Genomic DNA, 23,736 nt, shown 5'->3' with positions numbered 1-23,736 from the left:
AGTTTAGATTACCCACTCCAATGAGAATGAAAACCAGAAACGAAGACCACAAGGATTTTTTTTGTAGTAAGGTATTAATTAAAGTGCATACCTTTTTTATTAGATATTTTTTTATTTACATTTCAAATGATATCCCCTTTCCCAGTTTCCTCTCTGGGGGCGTGGGGCTGTTCCCTCCTCCTTCCCCCTGCTCACCAACCCACCCTCTCCCACTTCCTGGCTCTGGCATTCCCATGCACTAGAGCATAGAACTTTCACAGGATCAAGGGCCTCTCCTCCCATTGATGACCGACTAGGCCATCCTCTGCTATACATATGCTGCTGGAGCCATGAGTCCCACCATGTGTACTCTTTGGTTGGTGGTTTAGTCCCTGGGAGCTCTGAAGGGACTAGTTAGTTCCTATTGTTGTTCGTCCTAAGGGGCAAGTGCATACCTTTTTATAGTGTGGCAGCATTGAGACAGCTTTCACATTTTATTATAAGCAATAGTAAAATATCCAAAACTCCTTAACATAGGCTTCATATAATCAATTAATTCTTGTAGAATATTCTTGTGGCTTTTGAGGACTTGGACAATAGTGTATGGTTGCAATTGATGAATAGGTATAGCATGGTACAAATATTTTTGTTTATCAAGCAAGGAAATAGTGAAGAATCTTCACTCCAAACTTGTTTGCTGAGCTGGATAGTTCTGAGACACTGAGAAAGGTGTTACACTATTCCCAATTTAATAGCTACAACGTAAGTTTAACCTGTAGACTTTCCTTGTTGTTGTTATTGTTGTTGTTGTTGTTTGATTGTTTCTTTTTTGAGACAAGGTTTCACTGTGTAACCATGGCTGTCCTGGAACTCAGTCTGTAGACCAGGCTGGCCTCGAACTCCCAGAGATTCATCTACCTGCCCCTGTTTCCTCAGTGCTGGGACTAAAGGTGTGCACTGCTGCAGCCACCACCTGGCTAACCCGCAGTCTTAATAGAGGTACACCAAAGGTAAGACTAAGGCTAGACACCCCACAAAGCAAGGTCCCAGCCAAAGATAACAAATCACTGACTGATTTCTATATTCAATACCCAGACACAATGTTCATGAACATTATCCATTCAGAACTTCAAGAACAGATAAGAAAATGCAGCTGAATGATTAGGACATGTTACATTTTGAGTAGTTATTTCCCTCTTGTTGCATTGTGAATTATAAGCTTGTATAATTATTTTCCACAGTAGCTGTGTTCGACCCCATGGTTCACTGTAACAAGTGGCAGTCTCACTCAGCAGGAGACCTATCCCATACACCAAGGCCAGGCTTCAGCAATTACTGGCTTTCACAGTGGGAGACCCTGGCAGGGGAACAGCAGGAAAAGAGAGGTTGGGCTCTCCTTCTCCCTTCTAGGACGCATTCTGCAGTTCTCCTCCATCCAGGGGCCAGCTTCCAGAGCTCCAGGCTACCCCAGCACTCGGGCACTAAGTCACTGGTGCGTCTCCATCCCACAGTCCTTTGCAAAGAGCCCTCTCCTCCCTCCCACTTGGTAATTCTCTTCTTTTTGAATGTGCAGCCTTTGCCTGCTCAGGTTGTGTCTCCCCTGGTCACCTCTAATATGCTTGCTCCTTCTGACACTTTGCAGTCATGTATTTAAGGACATTAGCCCACACCTCCGAATCTCAGTTCTCAGGATTGGGTCTGATCAGTGGGATGTTGTTTTGGAATATTAATCAGTGGCATGCACGTTTCTGTTATTTTTATCTTTCTTCTGCTAAGCTGTGGCCCAGAGCAGTCATCTCCTTAGAGATGGGTTTACAGCAGAAGTGAGGAGAAGTTTTGAGTTTTACAATCCAACACTTGGGGGGGAGGGTAGGGCAAGAAAACCCTAAGGAGTCAAAGCAAAACAACCTCTTATTGGGGCCACTGATGGCTCCCTACCCCCAGCCAGAACTTCTGGGAGTCTGGACATTCAAAGTGCTGAGAGTTGACCATTCCAGCTGAGTCCATGTGACTCTACAGCTGCTCCATGAGGGTCTGCGATCATGGGGTGTCCAAGGACAGGATGCTCAGGATGGGTGAGCAGGCAGATCTAGTGATGATCATCAGAGATCAAGTGTTGACGCACCCCTGTGAATGGGAGAACAGGTAAGAACAGGGATCTAGGGTTCCCAGCCCAATGTCTTAGTGCTGAATACCACCCCCTAGCCCCAGTTAGCCTCGGCTAAAACAGTGAGGGAATTCTGACCTGAGTGAGACATACATGTGACACATCCATTTCTATCTCTCTAAGAATAGCACCTGGGAAACAGAGAAGCAAAGACCCACAGTCGTTCGAGGACAGCCTCTTGTCCTTTACAAGCAGAGCCCTGAAAGCTTCCTCAGGTGGCCTTGAGCCATCCATCTTCCCGTGACCCTGCAAATACCACTGACAGGGTGACTTCTCCAGACCTCCTCATTGCTCTCTCCCCAGGTGGGCACAGGGCCAGCAGCGCCTATTCCTGTGCTCTGTAATGCTACTGACTCTGGTTGCTGTCCTTTGGACCTTAAATAACTGCCATGTAATGCAATGAAATGCAAGTATGCAAAAACTGAGAGAGCTGTGGTTTCTATGGTAATTAAACTGAGTGGGTTGTTTTTTTTTCCTTAAGGGCACACAGTTGAAAGAAAAGACAGTTCCCCCTCCCCGGCTGTCACAATGGGGGTGTGTATAAGGCAGTTGCAAAAGTCTGGAGAGATGGTAGGTGTCTAGAATGTTCTGTACTCAGAGCACTTCAAAGTCTTTGTAGGTTCTTTCTCCACCAGAATGATGCTTATATTTCAAAGGTTGAAGTTCCATAAAGGCGGTTTGTGCAAGAAAGGAACAGGGTTTCCCAATCTGCATGGAAAGAAAATTTACCTAAACATAAAATATTGGCAAAAGGAGATTCATTCATGCAAGAAGTTAAAGATATATATGTAGGGCTGAAGAGATGGCTCAGTGTAAATTAAGGGCACCGGCAGCAGAGCCTGTGGTTTCAGTTCTTAGTGCCCACATTTTGGCTAACAACTGCCTTTAACTCCAGTTCCAGAAGGATCTGACGCCCTCTTCCGGCGTCAGTGTGCATGGACGTGGTACAAATACATGCAGGCAAAACACACACATAAAAAATAAAAACAAAATCACTGAAATGATCTTACTCTAAAAACTATAACGGGTATATTTATATAGGTGGATGTGCAATGTACATGTGCAAAGTTGTTTTGTGGTGGTGGGTATAGATATCTGGGCCTGGCACACTCTTTATCTGGCAAGCCCTTTATCGTTGAACTACAACTCTAAAGAATACATCCCTGCCCCCCATCTCCAGAGCAACCAATTGGAAGCATCCTCTATGTAAAGGATCTCTCACTTAATGGCAATTAATTTTTCATTAAGGAAGGCTGGGACTTAGATGCGCCCTTGGAGTAGCAACAGGGAGCCTCATAGGTGTCCCAGATAGCCAGCCCAGTAATCCGACAACCCACATGGGATTACCCTGGGCCACCAGGCGGTCAGTGCAGGGCAGCCTCACCATGCCTCCATCTTTCCGGCAGGGGGCGCTCTCCGGCCGCAGAGGCCGGCGGGCCGCGTCCTGATTGGCTGGAGGCGGTGGCCCAAGTCCACGGCCGCGGGACCTGGCCACTAAGTGGGGAAGCTCGCCAGTCCGTGCGCCAGTCCAAGGGCCTCCGAGACAGCGGCAAGGCGGGCGCGGCGCGGCGGGGCGGAGGGGACAAGATCAGGGCAGGAGGCAAGCGGTTAATCGAAAAGGGTCCGGCACACCCAGCAAGATGCTGTCCTGGCGGCTACAAACAAGCTCCGAAAAGGCCGAGCTCCAGGAGCTCAATGCCCGGCTTTATGACTACGTGTGCCGGGTGCGAGAGCTGGAGCGCGAGAACCTGCTGCTGGAGGAGGAGTTGCGCAGCCGGCTGAGCCAGGAGGATCGCTGGGCCGAGGATCAGGCACTCTACGCCGAGGAGGCGCGCAGCCTGCGACAGCAGCTGGACGAACTGAGCTGGTCCACAGCTCTGGCCGAGGGCGAGCGCGACGCGCTGCGGAGGGAGCTGCTGGAGCTGCAGAGGGAGGGTGTGGAAGCCGGCACTGCCCGCAGCCGCCTGGATGCCGAGCTGGGAGCGCAGCGGCGGGAGCTAGAGGAGGCGCTGGGCGCGCGTGCCGCCCTCGAGGCGCTGCTGGCTCGGCTGGAGGCTGAGCGCCGCGACCTGGAAGCTGCCCACGAGCGCCAAGTGCGAGATCTGCGAGCCCGCGCCGCCAGCCTCACCATGCACTTCCGAGCCCGGGCCACCGGCCCCGCCGCGCCCCCGCCGCGCCTGCGGGAAGTGCACGACAGCTACGCCCTGCTGGTGACCGAGTCGTGGAGGGAGAGCATGCAGCTGTACGAGGACGAGGTGCGCGAGCTGGAGCAGGCGCTGCGCCGCGGCCAAGAGAGCCGGCTCCAGGCGGAGGACGAGGCGCGGCTGTGCGCGCAGGAGGCGGACGCGCTGCGGAACCAGGCGCTGGAGTTGGAGCAGCTGCGCGCGAGGCTGGAGGATGAGCTGCTGCGGATGCGCGAGGAGTACGGGATGCAGGCGGAGGAGCGGCAGGTCCGTGGGAAGGGACCGCACCCATCCCTTACAGCCTGTTCACTCACCCCTGCGCACCCAGTGGGCGAGCCTTAGGGTTTCCCAGGACACGCAGCCGGTTCAGCCCCACCCAGGGAAGCTTATGTTGCCAGCAACTTTGCTATTTATGAGGCCACAGGATTCTGGCATATGGTTAGTCTAAGAATAAGGGGTTGGTGCAATGATCCTTAAGTCGGAGGGCTGACACCATGTGACAGGTCCCGGTGGCTAGCCTAGTGCTCATCGTCTTCTTAGTTTCACTTTTAGATCCAGACGTGTCTAGGCACATGCTGATCAATGATCCTGTTAGTTCTGTTTTTATTCTCTCTCTCCCTCCTTCCCTCTTTCTCTCTGTCTTTTCTTTTCTTTTCTTTCTCCTGCGCTTTTGTAAAGCTGGTAGCCTGAAATCCAAAACTCAGCCCAGACTTCAGACCGGGATAGGCAACACATTGGGAGGTTGCAAGGCACTGCCAAGTCCTTACCTGGAGGCCGGCCATGCTTAAAGAGGGCTCCAAGCACCTTTTTTATTTTGCCAGAATTATTTCCCAGCCGGGGGCAGCTGCTTGTAGCTCCTCAGGCGGCAGTCCTATTTTTCTGGTTTTTGTTTGTTCCCTTGAGAGGACTAAGTAACTGTCCTACAGAAAAAGGGTCAGAGCTCATAGTATGAGCTGAGGGCAGATCTCTGGGTTGTGTAAAAACCAGGAGAAAGCAGGTCCCTGTGGTGAGATGTTATTACAGCTACAGACTAATATAAAGGGTTCTTATTTCAGAGCAGCTGAGCTCTAACCCTCTGACACTGCACACGGATACCTGTGGCTGATTTATTGTCTGTAAGCTCAGTGTGGCCCTAGTGTTTGGCTCCCAAACTAGCCCAATCCCAGCCAGAATTAGAATTACTCCCAAATCATACTATTAGGGGTTCTCAGGAAGTTGGTCTGAAGTAAAACATGCACAACTTCAGAAATATTTGAAGAGAAGAGTTTGCAGCTAGGAGCTGAAGGTTGGAGATGTTGTGATATCTTTGTTTGTTTGTTTGTTTGTTTGTTTTTGTTGTTTTTTGAGACAGGGTTTCTCTGTATAGCCTTGGCTGTCCTGGAACTCACTCTGTAGACCAGGCTGGCCTCAAACTCAGAAATCTGCCTGCCACTGCCTCCCAAGTGCTGGGATTAAAGGCATGTGCCATCATTGCTCGGCTGTGATATCATTGTTTTAAAAGTCAGGAGTGGAAATGAGATTCGTGGAATGAATGACTGGGGTGATCGGGTAGTCAGCATCTCCTGATTTCCCCTGGGTCCCCAGTGATGGGCTAGGATTTTGGCCAAGGAGCTAGAGAGTGGGTGGGAGATTGTGGGCATTGAAGAAGCTCTGGCTTCAAGGTTCTTATAACAGCCTAACCTTTTCCCACTAATAAAATCTTCAGGGACAAATCTGAGACAGAGAGAAGGAGAGTTCCCCAAATGGAGGAAAGAGTGGGAATCGGAAGTGCATATAGAGTCAGTGTCCAGCCCTTCCACAAGACTGCAGACCACTAGTGAAGTCACTCCTGAGGTCACACCTGACTTGCAATAGGACCCCACCCTCAGCTCCCCACCCTGGGATCTTTTTGTTTCAGACTCGGCTTTTTTTCTCCCTGGAAACGAGAGCCGGGACAGTGTTGATGGGGACATGGATTTCTTCTTCAGTCCCAGTTTGTCTAGGTTTTGGTTTTGCTAAATGTTCTCAACTGCAATCTTAACTATATTATAATTCTTTGCCCAGTTATCATAAAGCAACTGCATTTCAGATCCTATTCTGAAACATTTCTCCCCAATCATAAACAGTGCTCAGAATTATATGATGGAGAAAATATTGTTTCAATCCCAAGCCTTTACCTTTATCTTTTTTTTTTTTTTTTTTTTTTTTATTTCTTAGATGTGTAGTCTGGAGAGACTGAAAATATAAAGACTGGCTTAGCTGACTGTCTGTAAAATTGTTGCACTACTAACAGCCTTGGGAGGTATCAGGCTCAGTCTATGTATTCACTCTTAGTCCACACTTCAGTCTCAGAAGGTAGAATCTAACATTAACCCTGTTTTACAGATGGTAAAGACAAGGGTGGGCCGCCAGTCAGTAAGTTCCATCCTGGCTCATGTGAGCAGTTCACTGCTGGGCCATGTTTCCTCTCTTCTGTATGTTTTATTCAAGAGAAACCTTTAACTCTGCATAGCTGGAGTGATAACTGGTCTTTCTAAGGGCCAGGCCAGAGGTAGCCTGCTATCATGGAACCTGAGGATGCTTTCAGACCCTTCATGGTGGATGATTCTAGCTTTTATTTATTTATTTATTTATTTATTTATTTATTGGCTTTTTTTTTCTGTATCCTGGTGGCAGGAGATGTTAGAAGACCAGCAAGGGGCCTGAGAAAGGTCTTGAAGATGTTGTCATTTACTCCAGCCTTACCCTAGAAACACTGACTTTGTTCTCCGATGGAGACTCTCAGCTGCCAGCTCCAACTGTTTGTGAATGATTCCAAAATACAAAGGAGACGTTTCTTTTGAAAAGAAGGCAGACAGGGTTAGCTGTGTAATTAAGGCTCAGCATTTTTGTAGCCTTCCTGTTTTGGGCTGAATTCTGATTCTTACGCTATCTCAGATTATAAGATTTCCTCAAGATGAAGCTCATTAACCCTTGTATGGTCCTGTTTCCTCCTCTGTGAAAATGAAAAGCAGCTCACAGGTTGCTATTGGTTGGGTGGCTTTAATTAATATATCCAGTTAATGGTTGTTGGGCCCTTAGGTGCCAGTCTCCTTTTTGGCTAGGGATGAAGCAGTGAAAAATAGCAAAAAGAAAGAGGCCACAGGAGGCCATGATGACGTGGCACCAGTGCAAGGCACTCCTTGAGAACCTGGGAAGCCAGCAGGACTAGAACCATGAAGCAGAGGGTGGCTGGGGTGTTTTGTTTTGTTTAGATTTGTTTATTTGGTTTTTGTTTATTTGTTTTTTATGTAAGTTCATTGTTGCTGTCTTCAGACATCAGAAGAGGGCATCAGATCCCATTACAGATGGTTGTGAGCCACCATGTGGTGGCTGGGAATTGAACTTAGGACCTCTGGAAAAGCAGTCAGTGCTCTTAACCACTGAGCCATCTCTCCAGCTCCAGGGCCCTTTTTAAAAAAAAATCTGAGTCCCACTGAAAGCTACCAGGGAGTCCCCAGCAGAGTGAACGTGGTAGTAGATCAGTCTTCGCTGAGTTGAGCATAGTCTTCATGGACCAGTGTAGGAGTGGTGCTGCAGCAATCGAGGCTACGGGAGGCTTGGCCAGGAAGCAGAATGGTAGACTGAGGGAGGGCTCTTCTTTCAAGTTGAAGCTGTATCAAGGTTTGCTGACAGGTTGGATATAGGTGACCTTGGGGCAGGGTGTCAGAGTTGACCCCAGGACTGTGAATGGCAACCAGAAGAAGGGTACTCTTTGCAGAAGGGCATGTAAAGATCAGAGGTCTGAGTCCAGTTTATACACAGTTTGAGATGCCTCTGAAATGCTCTGTAGTGTACTGTGCTGCCTGGTACAGCTAGAAACACAGAGAGAGCATACAATTCATGCTGCTGCTGCTGCTCCTCCTCTTCTTCCTCCCCTTCCTCCTCCTCCTCCTCCTCCTTTTAAGATAAGGTCTCTCTGGTCTATATAGTTCTGGCTGCCCTAGAACTCACTATGTAGACCAGTCTGGCCTTGAACTTACAACGATCCTTCTGCCTCTGCCTTCCAGTTGCTGGGAGTAAAGGCATATATCACCACACCTGACTCAATTCATGCTTCTTATTAATATATTTAATTTTGGGTGTGAATGAGCTATCCTAGTCTTCAAGTTCCCTTGAGCTCTAATGTTTAAGACCTGAGTTGGCTAGGACATTAGCAAGCTCTGGCCGTTCTATCTGATATGTTCAGCCAGGGAGGGCCCAAGCTCCGGGATGAGAGCGGCAGCCCACTGTCCCTGAGGTAGAGCTAGAGCTTAGCATCGCTGATGATGTGGCTGGAAAGTTCTCTGCATGGCAGCCGAAAGACTGGGCTTTCCCCTGAGTCTCTGGAGCCTTGGATAAAACTGCTTCTGTATGGGCTGGAAGTACTACCCTGTGTGGGAGGCCCCAGCACTCCTGGCCTGGTCCTGGGCGTGAAAAGTTTTGGCAGAGCAGAGCCGGAGTCTGAAGCTATCTCCCACTGGCAGGATTGGTTGTTATTTCACTCCTGCCTCCAGAAGCCAACGGCTTTTCCTTTCACCATTTGGGAAGAGTTGACTCACGGGGAAATTTGCTTGAAACTATATTTGTTTGGACTTCAGCGTAGTTTTCAGTTTCCTGTTCATATTCTGTGGGGTGGGGCACAGAAAACCAGCCTTAGCACTGGGGGAGGGAGAGCATCTTCCTGGGCAGCACTGTGGCGTGGCTTGTAATTTTGAACTGTGGGTGGAGAACTGAGTTCATCTGGTATTTTTTTTTTTTAAGATTTATTTATTTATTATATGTAAGTACACTGTAGCTGTCTTCAGACACACCAGAAGAGGGTGTCAGATCTCATTATGGGTGGTTGTGAGCCACCATGTGGTGGCTGGGATTTGAACTCATGACCTTCCTAAGAGCAGTCAGTGCTCTTCCCCGCTGAGCCATCTCACCAGCCCCATTTTTTTTTTCTAAGCAGTTTAGCATCAGATAAACTTCTTTGTGAGGCATAATTGATAAATCCTCAAGTTTTAACGATTAGGTCAAATTTCTTGTGGTAGAAAGGATAACAAGCCAGGTGTGGCAATACACATCTGCAATGCCAGCACTCTGGAAGCAGAGAATCGTGAGTTATGGGTCACCCTGGGCTGTAGTGAGAACCTCTTAAGAAGATTCAGCATGTGTGTGGTACTCTCTCTCTCTCTCTCTCTCTCTCTCTCTCTCTCTCTCTCTCACACACACACACACACACACACACACTCATAAGGAGGGAGAGAGAGAGCATTTTAGATTCTAACTTTGCATCTGAATTTCTGTTCTCTCTAAAGCAGGGAAACAGAGGTTTTTAGCATGGAGTCTTAACTGTAGAAGGAATACATATTATTGCCAAATCTTAAGTCTCACTTAAGACTGGCAGGTGGTCTGCCTTGGTGAACTGCTTTATCTGCCTATAATGGCAGCTTTGGAATCTGTTCACATGACATGCCCTGGGATATTAATGGTTATTTTTTAGATTGTTTTATTTTATGTATTTGTGTGCCATATGTGTGCCTGGTAATCTCAGAGGTCAGGAAGGGCCATTGGATCTCCTGGAACTAGAATTACAGATGTTGTGAGCCACTGAGTAAGTGCTGGGAATAGAACCCAGGTCCTCTGCAGGAGATCAAATGCTCTTAACCTCTGAGCCATCTTCTCCCACATTAATGCTTCTTAAATATATTTCTTTGCTTTAAAACCAAATGAATTTTGTTTTAAAAATATTTTAAGCTGAGAATGGAGGAGGGTTCAGGGGTTAAGTATGTGTACTGCTCTTACAGACGATGTGAGTTCAATTTTCAGCAACCATGTCAGTAATACTTCTGGCCTCTGTGAGCACCTACACTCACATGTGCATATTCACACACACATACACACACACACTCACTCACACACACATACACTCACTCATGCACTCTCACACACACAATTTAAAATAAATCTTTAGGGAAAATTTTAAAACTTGGCACCCTTTGTAAACAGAAAACTTATTATAATCAATGGCTTAGAAATGGAAGTGCTACAAAAAGCAGATTATCTACATAATAAACTGTTTAAAAAAATGATTAATCCAGCTGGATATGGTGGACACCTTTAATCCCAGCACTCGGAAGAAAGAGGCAGAAGGATCTCTGTGAATCTGAGGTCAGCCTCGTCTACATACAGAGTTCCAGGATAGCGGGGCTACATAGGAAGACCCTGTCTCAAATAAAATAAAATAATTATAAAACATGCATTAACTAAAGGATAGCATTGGCTTGAAATGGACATTTTGAAGAGGGTAATATTGTCTTGATCATTTAATCTTAAATTCAGTTTACCTGGTGTGACTGGTCTATGTGGTTTCTGGTCAAGAGCCTGATTGGGTTCGCAGTGTCTCCCAATTTGGGAAAAACCAATGGAGGAAATCAAGCAGGTGGGGGCGGGGTGGGCTTATTAACTATATTCCAGAAGGAACATTTATGTATGGGTCTGTGCTGGGAATTGGTTCTAATGCTTTGTCTTATCTTGGCTCCCAAAAGCCATGCTTCCAGACCTGAGGGTCCCTGCCCCCATCTGGCTTCCATTGATAATAAAGAATTGCCATACAGTCAATTCTTTATTGACTGGGAAGGGAGATGGAGCTGGACTTTTAGATTTCGTGGGCAAAGGACCGAGAATGGGGGGAAGAAGACAGACACTTGCCATGACGGGGAAGCAGAAGGATGACACTTAAAGGCCTGTCACCATGTGAAGAATCTGGGAACCTAGCCCTTAGGGGCCACTTCCCCAACTGGGTCTAGGGTAGCAGAGATGAAATATAGATTTTTAAAGATGTTAACTCAGGAATATGGGAGGGGAGTGTTTGCTAGCTGCAGGGAGGTTTAGAAGCGCCACGATATTAAGCTAGTCAAGGCATACCTTGGGCAGGTACAGTACTTGTATGACCTGCCAGGAGCCAAGGTCTGAGTTTGTTCATTTATGCTTGGAATATATTTCTCCCCAGATTATCTTAAAATACCACTTCTAGGTAAAATAAAAGTATTTATATTCACTTATCTGCTGTTATTGGGACAATGACGAGTTTGGGAGACATTTTAGTTCATATGAGAGTAACTTCTGTTTTAAGTATTATAAAGTATTTCCAGTCATGGCTAACATTTAAATAGCATCTTAGTTACCTGGTTGGATGTATTTGGATCTCCTATGTGTCCTGATGTCTGAAGCAGACGTGATTTTAATAAACTATGCCTCCATTTTGTGAGGAACTCCAACAAGAAAAGCACCTGCCCTCCACATAAAGGGAGAACCTTCCACCTGTAAGAGTCATTCTTTGAAACTGTCCCTACCCCGGACATCTCTTTTTATTCCCTGCACTGTTGGTATGTTTATGCCCGGTTGGTAGTCCTGTTTACGAAGCTCTGAGATATGGATCTAAAGGTTCTCTGTTCTCTTCAGAGAGTGATTGACAGCCTGGAGGATGAGAAGGAAGCTCTTACCTTGGCCATGGCTGACAGGCTGCGGGATTACCAGGAGCTCCTGCAGGTGAAGACCGGCCTCAGCTTGGAGGTAGCCACCTACAGGTGAGAGTCTGTGCTGAGTCTGTCTCCATGTGGTCTTTGAGGACTCCCTGTGGCTCTGTGACAAGGAAGAGAACAGCCCTTGGCATGGCAGAGTGAGGGACACAGAGTCAAAGGGAAGAGGAGGGGAGGGGACAAGTTAGGCTTGCTGGAGTCTCCTGGTGACTGTCGTAGCTGAACTGGGCACGCCTGCTGTATCCTGGACAGAGTTTAAGGACTTGGCCTGTTTCTACTTTGATCCTGGGAGTTAGGTGTTCTGCTTACAGAAGAGTAAGCAAAGCTCTGAAAAGTTAGAGGTGGATGCTAGGCATCTTGACCCACCCACGTGGGTGCTTCAAAATCTCAGGGAACTGACCTTCTGGGACTCTTGGGTTTGGTCTTGAAAAACAGCATCTGTGCTCTGAGAGCAGCATGGGACTCTGGGGCAGTTTTTCTTTACCAAGATGTCACCTCTAATACAACCAACCTAGGCATAAAGGTCATGGTGTATTTGGGGGGCAGGGGATGCTGACAGTTTTCATATACAGCAAGGACTGCCACCGAGGGAGCCAGACCCCAGAAACCTAAGATGGAAGGTCTGTAGAGACCAGGGTTCTCATTAGTAAAGATGGTGACAGTAACCCAATCATTATGGATCTGTGGTACCATTATGGCACCATGCTGAGTAGCCTCTGTTCCCAGTATACTGTCTAAGTGGATGCCATATGTCCCTCTTACAGTTGTGAGAGAGATGTTTGCAGCCGAGGGCTGTCTGTGGTAGGAGCTGATCCGGCCATATCTGGCTGCAGACCTGTGACTTTCCCACCAAATCATGTAAAGGGGGACATTATAGCCACTTCATCCACAGAACTGTAATCAGAGATGGATTACAGGTGTGATGGGGCTTTGGCCACTGCCCTGGCCAATGAAAAGGACACAGTTGTCATAGGAATACTGCAATAGTGTCACCCTTAGCAGAGAACAGAGCAAAACCTAGAATGGATAAGAAGGGGGACTCTGGCTAGGGACAGAACAGGTAAGAGGCAGACCCAGCTCATCACTCCCTGCAGGCTGCCTCTGCCACATCTGATTTTTGCTATCAGAATATCAAAGCAAGGGGTTGTTTTATATCCATTGAAAGACAATAGTATCTGCCTGGTGTGTGCTTGAAGTTCACCCCACAGTCTTAGCCTGGCCTTGATGCCTTTCCGAATAGAAGACCAGCTTTACTTGGTTCTAATTTCCATTAATGGAGAAGTAGGCTGTTGAGCAGCTCAGGCATAGAAGGCTGCTGAGAGACAGAGTCCTCCCGGGGGTATGGCTGCCCTTGGAAAGCCTCAGCTGAATTGAGGCTAGGTCCTGGGGCTGTGCCTTGCTACCCTCCATGCAGAGGGTACCTGGACTCAGGGCTCGGAGATGGGGGTGGTAGGGCACTTCCCCCCATCCCTCCCCTAGGCCCTCCTCTGGCATTCTTGGAAATTTCATGGAATTAACAATTGAAAAAATAAGCTGGCTGGGTATTCACATGGATGCCGCAAAAGAGTTCTGAGTTTCCCTGGTAAGGGAGAGTGTAAACAGGTGGGCTTTACTGGAGAGAAAGAGAATATTAATACAGAATGTTCTTCAGGTGTGAGTTCTTCAGACTGGTTTGCGTCAAAGAAGGAACATGCTACTCATACAACTGAAAAAGCCCTGGGTTCTAGGCATAGTTGATCCATATGGCTGTCTCTGTGGGTTCCATCCTGTTTCCATCCTGTGACAGCTCTAGGCTTATGACCTTCCAACCTCAAGCTCCTGAGCCAGACATCTGGCTTTGTGAGTTTCCTAGCCAGGGGAAGCCTGCTCCAGCGTGGGGTGGGGCCAGCCTCTGGTGAGGTGTGTAGACTGGGGCTGACCCTTCTGGGAGGGAGCCCAAACTAGGCACTGTTGTATGACACATGCCAGGCAGCCCCAGAATCTGACTCCTGTGTCTTATCTTAGCTCTCACCTGATGGGGGTGGAGCGGGCAGAATTTCCTGTTTCCTCTTCATATTAGTTCATATAAGGAAACTTCAGTTTCATGTGTTGCTTCTCTGGGGGTTTGAGTCCCTTTTTTCTTCTCTTGTCATGCCTCTGGTTCACAGTTGCCAAAAAGCAAGAGTGCAGAGGCAGGCAGCTTGCCCAAGCATCCAGATCCTGGCTACAATGCTCACAATATTCCCAGTTTCACTCTTCTAAGCACATTGATCATGAGCCATTTCTGCATCAGCAGCCATCTGCAGGGACACAACTGATTGCTTCTGCCTGTTGCTGCAATGCTTCTAAACCCATTACCGGTAAACCTGACCACCTCTTAGGTGCTTAAAAGCCTCAACCCTTTCAGGGAGTTAGTGATGGGTTTCATTGGACCCCTTTCTGCTGTCCAAGTTTGCCCAGGGGAAATCAGAAGCCTAGGCTGCCTCGCCCTGCCCAGCAGTGGCTGGCTGGCCTTGGTGGTCAGTCGGCATGGCTGCATTTCCCACATTCCCCATTTAGGTTTAGTCTCGTAGACACCCATGACACTGAAGACACATAGGCTGTTATTACAACGCATTTCTTTCTGTAAGTCAAATGCCTGGATTCTTTTTTCCTTTCTTTTCTTTATCAGCAATGAGTATACCGAATCGAGTTCCTATCATCCTCTATTCAGTTTTCTCAGTAAGCTGTGTGGGGTGAGCACAGGTGTCCTGTGTGTGCTAGCACCCTTGTTGTGCCCTGGGATCTTCACAAACCCATCTGCCAATTTTGAAAGCGGACTCTTCAGCTGCCCTCCTCTCTGAAGGCAGTGAGACAGAACATTTGGCCCCATGGGGTAGAAAGGTGGCAGCACTGACACTGAGACAGGAATTGTCTCCCTCTGGAGCCTGTGTGACCCAACAGGTCACAGGAAAGGGAAGGTCCTGCGCCTCTTTAAAGCTTCAGGATCATCTCCCTGCAGTTTATCTGCTGACCAAAGCCAGCTCTCCAGGGCCCTGAGTACTTTCTTTTTCTTTTTTTCTTTTTCTTTCCTTTTTTTTTTTTTGAGACAGGGTTTCTCTGTATAGCGCTGGCTGTCCTAGAACTCACTCTGTAGACCAGGCTGGCCTTGAACTCAGAAATCCACCTGGCTCTGCCTCCCAAGTGCTGGGATTAAAGGCATATACCACCACAGCCCGGCCCTGAGTACTTTCTAACCCAGATATTTTGCTCCTTTCTGGGACCTTCATGGAGAAGGAAAAATGTAAGTAATCATAAAGTAGGATTACAGGTTTACAGATTTCCCCCAGTGTAGGATCATTTACAAATGACTCCGTATGTTTTAAAAGTAAATGTAAGATAGAATGGAAAAAAAAAAAACCTTGGAAACTCCAGGATGGAGGTTTTCTTCAATTCTCCCTGGTCCACCGGTAGCATGGCCTGCATGGCAGCTTCATGTGAGAATGAGGCCTCAGGCATTCGAAGACAGCCAACATGGCCGCGGCCTCTTGCAGTGCAGTTGGCTGTTGGCAGTGGCTATCGGACTGTGCTTCACTGTGGATACCAGAGAAGGGATAAGGCTCACAGACAGACAAGGGCTGTCCTGGATTCTGCCTCTCAGACAGACAAGGGCTATGCTGGATTCTGCCTCCGGGGCTGATCATAGCAGTGTGGGTGGGGAAAACTTGTTCCCCTGCTCCGTGGCACCAGATTTTCCCAGCAAGTGGTGAGAGGAAGGATGCTTAGATGCAGAACAGAAAATCCTCCAGGGCTCTTGGAGGCCCCCGGGATCCTAACCCCAGAGATTCTGTTAAGCCTGCAAATTGCGAGATCATCCAATTAAAGCAAGCTTTATTGAATTCTGGCCAGGAAGATGGACACTGGCCCACTCTGTGCCTAGGATTCCCAGAAAATGGCTCTGAATTAGGTTAGTCAGGTGTTCATAAAGGCAGAACCCATGGGGCTATGGTACTTCCCACCTTTGTCCATAGGGGCAAGCATATACCCTGACATACTTCCTGCCTCCATACCTCCCTACTATGTCAGATCAAGCACATCCTGTGCAGTTGGACAGCCAATCTTGTTTGCTGAAGTAAAAACATTGTTATCTTACATGAACAACAGCCCCCAGCATTTCAGGAAGTTATCTGTACTTGGGCCAATGACATTTACATGTTAACTTTAACCCTTACAATTCCATTAGATTGGTGCAGAGTGGGACCAGGTATGGTGGCTTTAACCTCTCTCCAGGTGATTGACAGGTGCCACCAGCATGGAGAACCTTGGGCCCAGTCCATCTTGGGGTACACACCCAGCAGCTCCTACAGCACAGACTATCACAAGCTCATTGGAAATGTGGAATCCCAAGCCCAAACCCAACCTGCTATATCCTAGTGGCCTTCTAATAAGATCCAAGGCAATGTGTGTGTGTGTGCAGTGCTGCTTGGAAGCAGCCGATCTTCACTGTCAGGTTTGAGCCTGTCTCGGTGGCATCATGGAGGAGAGACCAAGGGTAGAATATTATACGCCGGAGGGACAGTAGGATGGTTTTGCAGGCTCTTGTTTGGTCCTGCTCATCAGCCTGCTCAGTTTAAGCTGATATAGCCATCTCTATGGGGCCAGAGTGGCTCTGTGTGAGGTCACAGAGTCCTGTGGATGCACCTGGTAGAGACCCAGTTTGGATGGAACGTGAAGCTATGGTCATTCTAGATGAGCATGTAACTCGTCCTCTGGATCCTTACTTGCGGATTTGTGTCAGCGTGTAGGGTCCCATCTTCTCAACGATGTCTCATGAAAAATTTCAAACAGAAAGTTAACATAATTGGAAGTGCTCTTGTGTGCCTTTAGGTACATTTGCTAAATTAGCTTGCTCTGTCTTTTGATTGGCTGCCTGTCTGACATGTATTATCATACATTCCTTTTTTTAAAAAAAAATGTATCTTAAGGCCACCTGCTTGATCTTTTGATTGATAATGCATGACAGGTTGTGCAAGCTGCCTCCTGCTTACTATTTGCCACCTCCTGTGTGCTGTGCCATAGTATCATAGTATCCCGAAGTTCATACAACAGAGGCATACATCGATGATGAAACTCCAGCTCAGGGGAGTGGTTACTTGAAAGATCACATTGTTGCTAAGTTAAAAGCCCAAGATTTGAACTTCAGGACTTTCCCTCTGTGGAACTGGGAGCTGGGATGCTGTGGGCAGTAAATAGTTGCAAAGATTGCAGCTGGAAGAACCTAGGGCATGTGGAGAGGGATTTCTGGAGGTGCTGTCCCTGGTTCTTGTGGGAAGGGAAGTCAGGAAACCACTATGTGGGATGGGGAGAGAGTTCCAGGCAGAATGAGTGACTGGCATGATGACGGAGGCTGGTGGCATTTGTGACAATGCCAGTCATTTGAGGGCCTGACCTGGAGGACTGCAGGTCATGCATGAGCCAGCCCTCATTTATGGGGCTGTGTCATGGGATGGAGAGCCTGTGCCTACAGTCTGCCCCAAAGAATCTGGGAAGGGTAGGGGCGTTTGAACAGACACTTTGGGACCTGGGGGTGCAGGAGAAGTTTGAGGTGATGGACACCACATTCTATCATTATAAAATGCAATCTTTGGAGGAAATGCTGGAGATGGTTTGCTGCCAGTTGGCAAGTGATAAAGGTGGCTTAGAGAAGGGAGGGAAAGGCTGCCAACGGTACAGGCATTGAGCTGGGTCCTGCCGGTGTGTATGTGGGGCTAAGAAGCGGACCGTCAGTAAGGGACCAGGAAGGCCCGCCAAGTGGGCAAGCATGTTTTCAAAAATGTGTGGAAGGAGGAAAGATGAAGGGGAGTGAGCAGGACTCTGGAAAGGAAGCTAGCTGCTAGGCAGCAGGTGCCTGGGCCTGACAGAGGGCTTTCTGTAGCAGGCCAGGCACAGTCCCAGGCTGGAACCATGACGGGGAGGGGAGTAGGGTTGGGAGTGGGGGGGCAACTTCAGGCAGGTGGGATATAGGAAGTCTGGGGAGCAGAGGTTCTGGATATCTGTGGGTAGAAACCAGGGCTTTCTTCTTGTCAATGGAGCTTCAGTGATATAGTCCTGAAAGAAGTGGCCAGAGCATCAGGGGCCTTGGCTGTTGTGGAGTCAGCCTGGGAGCTGGGGCTTTCCTGGCTGGAGCACCCAGCACAGGGCCCTCACCAGAAGTGAGTGACTGATAATCTGAGGATGGCAGTATACATAAGCTACAGCATCCCAGTCATCTCACAGTAAGTCACTGTGTCTCGAGAACTCCGTCCACGGGACAGTTGTAAACAATGTCTGCCTCCTTGTTAGGTCCCAGGGACAACTCAAGTACAATTCCACTCTTGGAGGCAATGGCCTCACTTAAAGAGCATGGGTGACCTCAAAGTGTCTACACTGGGGAGTCTTCATACAGTACACTGATGGCAGCTCCATAGTAGCATAGGTAGAGCTTTTTCTCCAATTGCCTCTCCTAGCCTCTGTACCCTAGAACCCCCCCCCAAACTCCCCCCAGGACCATATCAGAATTATGTATAAACAGTTGGAATGAGCTGCTGGAATCTCAAGCAAGGGTCCAGAGACCTCGCACTCCACTGTCTTGGGGTTTTTATTCCTGCACAGAGACACCGTGACCAAGGCAACTCTTATATAAAGGCAAGCATTTAATTGGGGGTGGCTTACAGTTTCAGAGGTTCAGTCCGTTATCATCATGACATGAAGCATGGCAGCCTACAGGCAGACATGGTGCTGGAGAAGGAGCTGAGAGTTCTCTATCTTGATCTGCAGGCAGCCAGGAGGAGGCTCTCATTCTACAGTGGGCAGACCTTGAGCATAGGAGACCTCAAAGCCCGCCTACACAGTGATGCACTTTTTCCAACAAGGCCACACCCATTCCAGTAAGGCCACACCTCCTAAGAGTGCCACTCCCTAGGGACAAGCATTGAAACACATGAATCTATGGGGGCCAAACCTAGTCAAGTCACTACAACCACAACTGTGAGAAAATGTCAACAGTCAACTAGCCTGCACCTGGTGGATGCTTGGAAGTGGGCACAGCTGATCTAATGACATGGCTGCTATTCTGCTTGGAGGATGGCTTTCTACACACAGGAAATTCTGGTCCAGCTGCTCTGGGTGGAGAAGGAGCAGAAAGTGCAATTGTAAACTAAGTAGCCTCTTTACAGACCAGCAACAAAGCTGTTACATCCACAAGCTGCTAGAGAGGACAGTGGGGAAAAGGAATTCGAAATCTGCCATGGGAGGAAGGCTCAGCTTGTCAGCTGATCATTCTCATTGGAATGACTGTTTGTACAGCCTGGGTCTGAATTCAAACGAGACCTTGCTCTCTGTGTTCTGGGCTGCCTGCTGTGATGCTTTGCATGGAGAATGATTCCCCATAGGCTCATGGGTTAGACTGCTTGGTTCCCCATTTGGTGAAGTTGTTAGGAGGTGTGGCCCTGTTGGAAGAGGTGTGTCACTGGGGGTGGGCTTTGAGGTTTCAGAAGCCCACATGAATCCCGGTTAGTTCTCTCTCTTCCTGGCACTACTTGTCTCAAAATGTGGCTCTCATTACTTGGCTCCCTGCCTGGCTGCCTGCTGCCATGCTCCCCATCATGATGGTCATGAACTCAACCTCTGAAGCTAGAAGCAAGCCTCCAGAAACGCATTCTTCTTTACGTGGCCTTGGCCTGGTGTCTGTGCAGCAACAGAAAAGAAACTAAGACTAGGGGTGAAGGATTTACAGTGGTTCTGTGTCTCACCTGGGCTGTGGTGTGGAAGCATGGCCCAGAAGGCTCATGTGTTTATGAAGGATTGGTTGTCTGCCAGCTGGTAGCTAACAGTGAATAGCAGTATTGGGAAGACGTTGTTGTACATACTAGGGCATGGGACCTGGAAGGAGGAAGGAGGTCACTTTTGTCCCTGGTCACCTCTCTACTCTTTCTCTTGCTCTGCCCCACCATGACATTTCACCCTCAGGGCAGTTCATAGAAACAGGGTGAAGACAAACTCGTGAAACTGAGCCACAAAGAGACCTTTCCTCCTGTAAGCCATTTCTCTCACAGTGAACACAATCCAGGAAAATAGCAACGGCCCATCTCCCCAGTTGCGGTTACATAATGTGGAAATGGACTGGCCCAGTCTTTAGGGCAAAAGTCCTTTTGCAAGGTGAAGTTAGGGCTGGCAAGGGTGTCTCACTGGGTAAATGTGCTTGCTCTCAAGCCTGAGTTTGATTCCCTGGAACCAATATAGTAATAGGAAAGAAGTGACTCCCACAGGTGGCTTGATCATACATGATGTGGCACATGTATGTTCACATACATGTCCAAAAAAATAAAAATAATAGCTGGGCAGTGGTGGTGCATGCCTTTAATCCCAGTACTTGGGAGGCAGAGGCAGGCAGATTTCTGAGTTTGAGGCCAGCCTGGTCTACAGAGTGAGTTCCAGGACAGCCAAGGCTACACAGAGAAACCCTGTCTCAAAAAACCAATAATAAAATAAAATAAAATAAAAATAATAAATCATCTAGAAGAGACAAGTTAGAAACAGTCACATCTGGGCTGGGAAGATGGCTTCTAGAAGAGACAAGTTAGAAACAGTCACATCTGGGCTGGGAGGATGGCTTGGTGGGCCAGAGAGCACTCTCTGTGCAGACATGAGGATGTGAGTTCTTATCCCAGGAGCTACATAAAAATCCATGTAACCAGTGCTGGGGAAGGGGGAAGCACAGAGACAGGAGGTTTTACTGGAACTTGCTGGCTTACCAGCTTAGCTCTAATTTCAGTGAGAGATCTCCATTCAAGGGAATAGCGCAGAGTTTGTCTTCTGTGCAGGCACATACCTGTATACATGTGCATATGGCGCCCTACCCCCACACTAAACCAACAAAACCCCAGTCACATAATAATGGCTGTATAAAGTTCCTCATTTGCACTTTTTGATGACAGTGGATGAAAGTGAGGTTTTTTAATGGAGAACGATAGGGTTCTCCATTATGAAGCAGTGAGGATTGACTCCTGGTGTTTATAGCCTCCTGAGAATGGTATTTCTCGTTGTCCCATTACTTCTCAGGACACCTGTACCTTGTCACATATATTCAAAGAAAATATTTCTTTGAGCTTCTTATGAGATCTCAGTAAAGTACATTTTGTTCATTTTTAAAGTTAAATCCTACCTTTGGGGGTGAACTTTATAAATCTGTGCTTCACACTAAGAGTTGGTTACTAGGCAAAAGGAATGGACAAAATCTTGCAGTTTAAGAATAAATAGCTTAGAAAAGCTGGGTATGTGTCTGTAATCCTAGTGCCTGAGAGACTAAAGCAGAAGGAACTCAAGTTCAAAGCCACCCTGAGCTACCTTGTGAGACTCCATCCAAAAATAAACAAAAATAAGTGAAGACAATATATTTGAGTGCTAGCTAGATTTAAAAAAAAACAAAAAACAAAAAAAACAAAACCCTTTCCTGCCCCCTTTGACTGACTTAATTAGCTGAAAACTCTTTTTTTCTTCAAGGCGGAGGTGGGAAGGAAGACGTGATGGTGACCATGAGGATAATATTTATCAAGCACTTATTTAGTGGCAGCCATTCTTCTATGAATAATCTACTGCTTACTCAATTGCCATTCTAAACCTAAGCGTTCTTCCTATTTCAGAAATTCGGACAGTAAATCACACCTGGTCATGATGCCTGTGGAGGCTTATGGAACTCGGTAGTGTCATGCCCAGGATTTGAGTCAAGGCCACCTGCCTCTAGCACTTGCTGTCTCACACACTGTCAGTGAATCTGTTCTGTTCTGTCAGCATTCTTTGCTTGTCTGCTAATTACATTCACTTTTTTTTTCAGTCTCTGGTGTTGATCTGAAGTTGGCCTTTTGGATACAATTTAGAACTGATCATAAAAAGAATGACCACAGGTGGCTAGCACTGTGTCTTCCCTGTTACCTTCTCCCTTTTCCACATCCTGCACTCTTACATGTGTGTAACAATGTGCCTCCTGGGAGTGGAATTCAGCTTGTCTCCTGGCTATGAATTGATGTCTAGGGGACCCATATTGCCCTCTTCCTTCTGTGGAGCTCAGCTATGCACAGTGGACAGGCTGAAGAGGGCATCTTAGATTGTCTGTGGCTCTGTTTTCTTCTCCCCAAGTTCCACACCTGCTTGGAAGCACAATGCGAACCATCCAAAGACCCTTGGACCATGGCAGGTTCTTCACAGGTGTCACTCCTGGAAGTGTCGGCTTCCGTTCCCCTCCCTGGTCCTCAGTTATAGAAGATGTACTGCTCATCAGCATTGGGCCTGCAGTGCTGAGCATTAGTGGATATGCCCAGAAATTCATTTGCACCATCTATCCCAGACAGACAGCCCCATCACTGGCTGGTTGGGTTGCTGGGTGGCCCATTAGGGCCTGGAATGGGGCCAGAGGCCACATTACAACTCACTTCATGTCATGGAGTTGTGTAAAGCTCCTAATGAGGCCAGGGACTGGTCTCCCTCTTGTTTGCCTGTTTTCCTGTTAGAGAGCTATATGAAGTTCTCTCTAATAGCCAGTGACTCAGGGGGTTGGCATTCTCACAGTCTCGGTGGCCTGGAGGCAGCTTTCCTACCCTGCTCTTAAAATAACCAGGTTTGGTGAGAGCTCGAAGAGCTCTCTCCCTGTTTCTTAAAGTTGTACAAGCCTGTTCCTTCAGCTTTGACGAGGTCATAGGAAAGCTCCCTAGTAGTTTATTCTCCTACTTTGCCGTAGTAGTCCCTAGAACTGTATTGACAGGGCAGTGTTCAGTGCTGTCACTGAAGGGCATATGCTTCAGTAGTATGAATTGAGAACTCAGAGGCCAGCTGTCCATCTCAAGCGCTGCGTTGGGTGCTTGGGCTCTGCAAGATGGCATGTGCATCTGCCTTCTAGGATCCAGCCAGTGACTGGGACACAGATGAGGAATTCATACAGGAGGCCACAAATGGGATAGTGGGGTAGTTGGGATGAAATTACTGAGAGGTTGCTTTTATGAATGTTACATGGAGGGTCTAGTGGCAGAATGTGTGTGTGTTCTGACATTTGCATGTAATGTCACCATCCCTGTCTCATGGGGAAGCCTAGGAACTGATGAGTGAGACTCTGGAAGTGGGCCACCTGGGCTCAAGGTTCTGTCTTTGGGTATTCTGTGGGCTTTTGACTAAGACATTGTCTTCATGCTGGCCTTGTGTCCTCAGACAAGGAGCTGGGCAAGGCTGGTGCTCTGGGCCACATGAGTAAGTAGATATGGGAGGTGAAACTGTTGTGTTCTGTGCTGGCCTGACTGCAGCAAAGCTGGATAAGGCTTTGGCTTTCCCCTGGAAGACAGAACCATTCTCCTATGAGGGGTGGAGAAAGGCATAGCTTTTCCCAGTCATTGGTCCCCTGGGCCCGTCCACAACATTTTCTGCTGACCTGAACTCCCAAAAGTCCCTTCTATCCTGAGTCTGGCAGCCTGAGTCTAAGTCCAGCCCTGTGGCATGAGAAGCTTATAAGCTCTAAACTTGGCCTTATCCCCAGGCCCTGCTCTAGTTCTCAGCTGTAGAATGTTGCTCTGCTACACAAACCCCAGGGTATAGACCTGAAGTCTATTCGCCCCAGAACATTATCTTTTTATAGAGACCTCAGGGCTTTTTTTTTTTTTTTTTTTTTTTTTTTTGATGATGAAGCTGTTTGTGTTCCTGGAAGCTAAACTGCTTGGTCATGAGGGTGTGGGATTAATGGATTGGTGTCCTGTTTCCTGGCCTTCATCCTGAGTGGAAGGGCTTCAGCTCTAGCCTTGGTCTTCTTTCCTCTCCACACATGTGTACTTCAGTGGCTGCTTCTGGGGTCAGGCCACCACTGTGTGCCTGGGACGAATCCCTTGTGCCCCCTTTGTTTTCTTCC

General features: G+C 47.8%; 1 protein-coding gene and 1 long non-coding RNA gene across 5 annotated transcripts in view; one reads left to right on the top strand and one right to left on the bottom strand.

Moving 5' to 3' along the window:
* Positions 1 to 711: 711 nt before the first annotated feature.
* On the bottom strand, positions 712 to 4,796 carry LOC116102372. 2 transcript variants are annotated; one of them, XR_004123105.1, is made up of 2 exons: positions 3,494 to 4,796; positions 712 to 2,106 (listed from the first exon to the last, which is right to left on the bottom strand). It is a non-coding gene; the product is annotated as an uncharacterized LOC116102372 (long non-coding RNA). The 2 variants fall into 2 exon arrangements; XR_004123104.1 differs by having other exon boundaries at positions 3,531 to 4,796.
* Positions 3,636 to 23,736, top strand: part of Synm (synemin) — a 30,405-nt gene continuing 10,304 nt past the window's right edge. The window contains exons 1-2 of one of the 3 annotated variants that reach the window (XM_031386959.1): positions 3,636 to 4,596; positions 11,779 to 11,903. In XM_031386959.1, the coding sequence (XP_031242819.1) occupies positions 3,787 to 4,596; positions 11,779 to 11,903 (935 nt within the window). In that variant the 5' untranslated portion in view covers positions 3,636 to 3,786. The remainder of the gene's footprint in view (positions 4,597 to 11,778; positions 11,904 to 23,736) is intronic. The other 2 variants (XM_031386957.1, XM_031386958.1) reach the window with 2 other exon arrangements.

The sequence above is a fragment of the Mastomys coucha genome, unplaced genomic scaffold (assembly GCF_008632895.1).
Source record: "Mastomys coucha isolate ucsf_1 unplaced genomic scaffold, UCSF_Mcou_1 pScaffold21, whole genome shotgun sequence".
NCBI lineage: Eukaryota > Metazoa > Chordata > Mammalia > Rodentia > Muridae > Mastomys > Mastomys coucha.
This window is presented reverse-complemented; position numbering and strand designations above follow the sequence as displayed.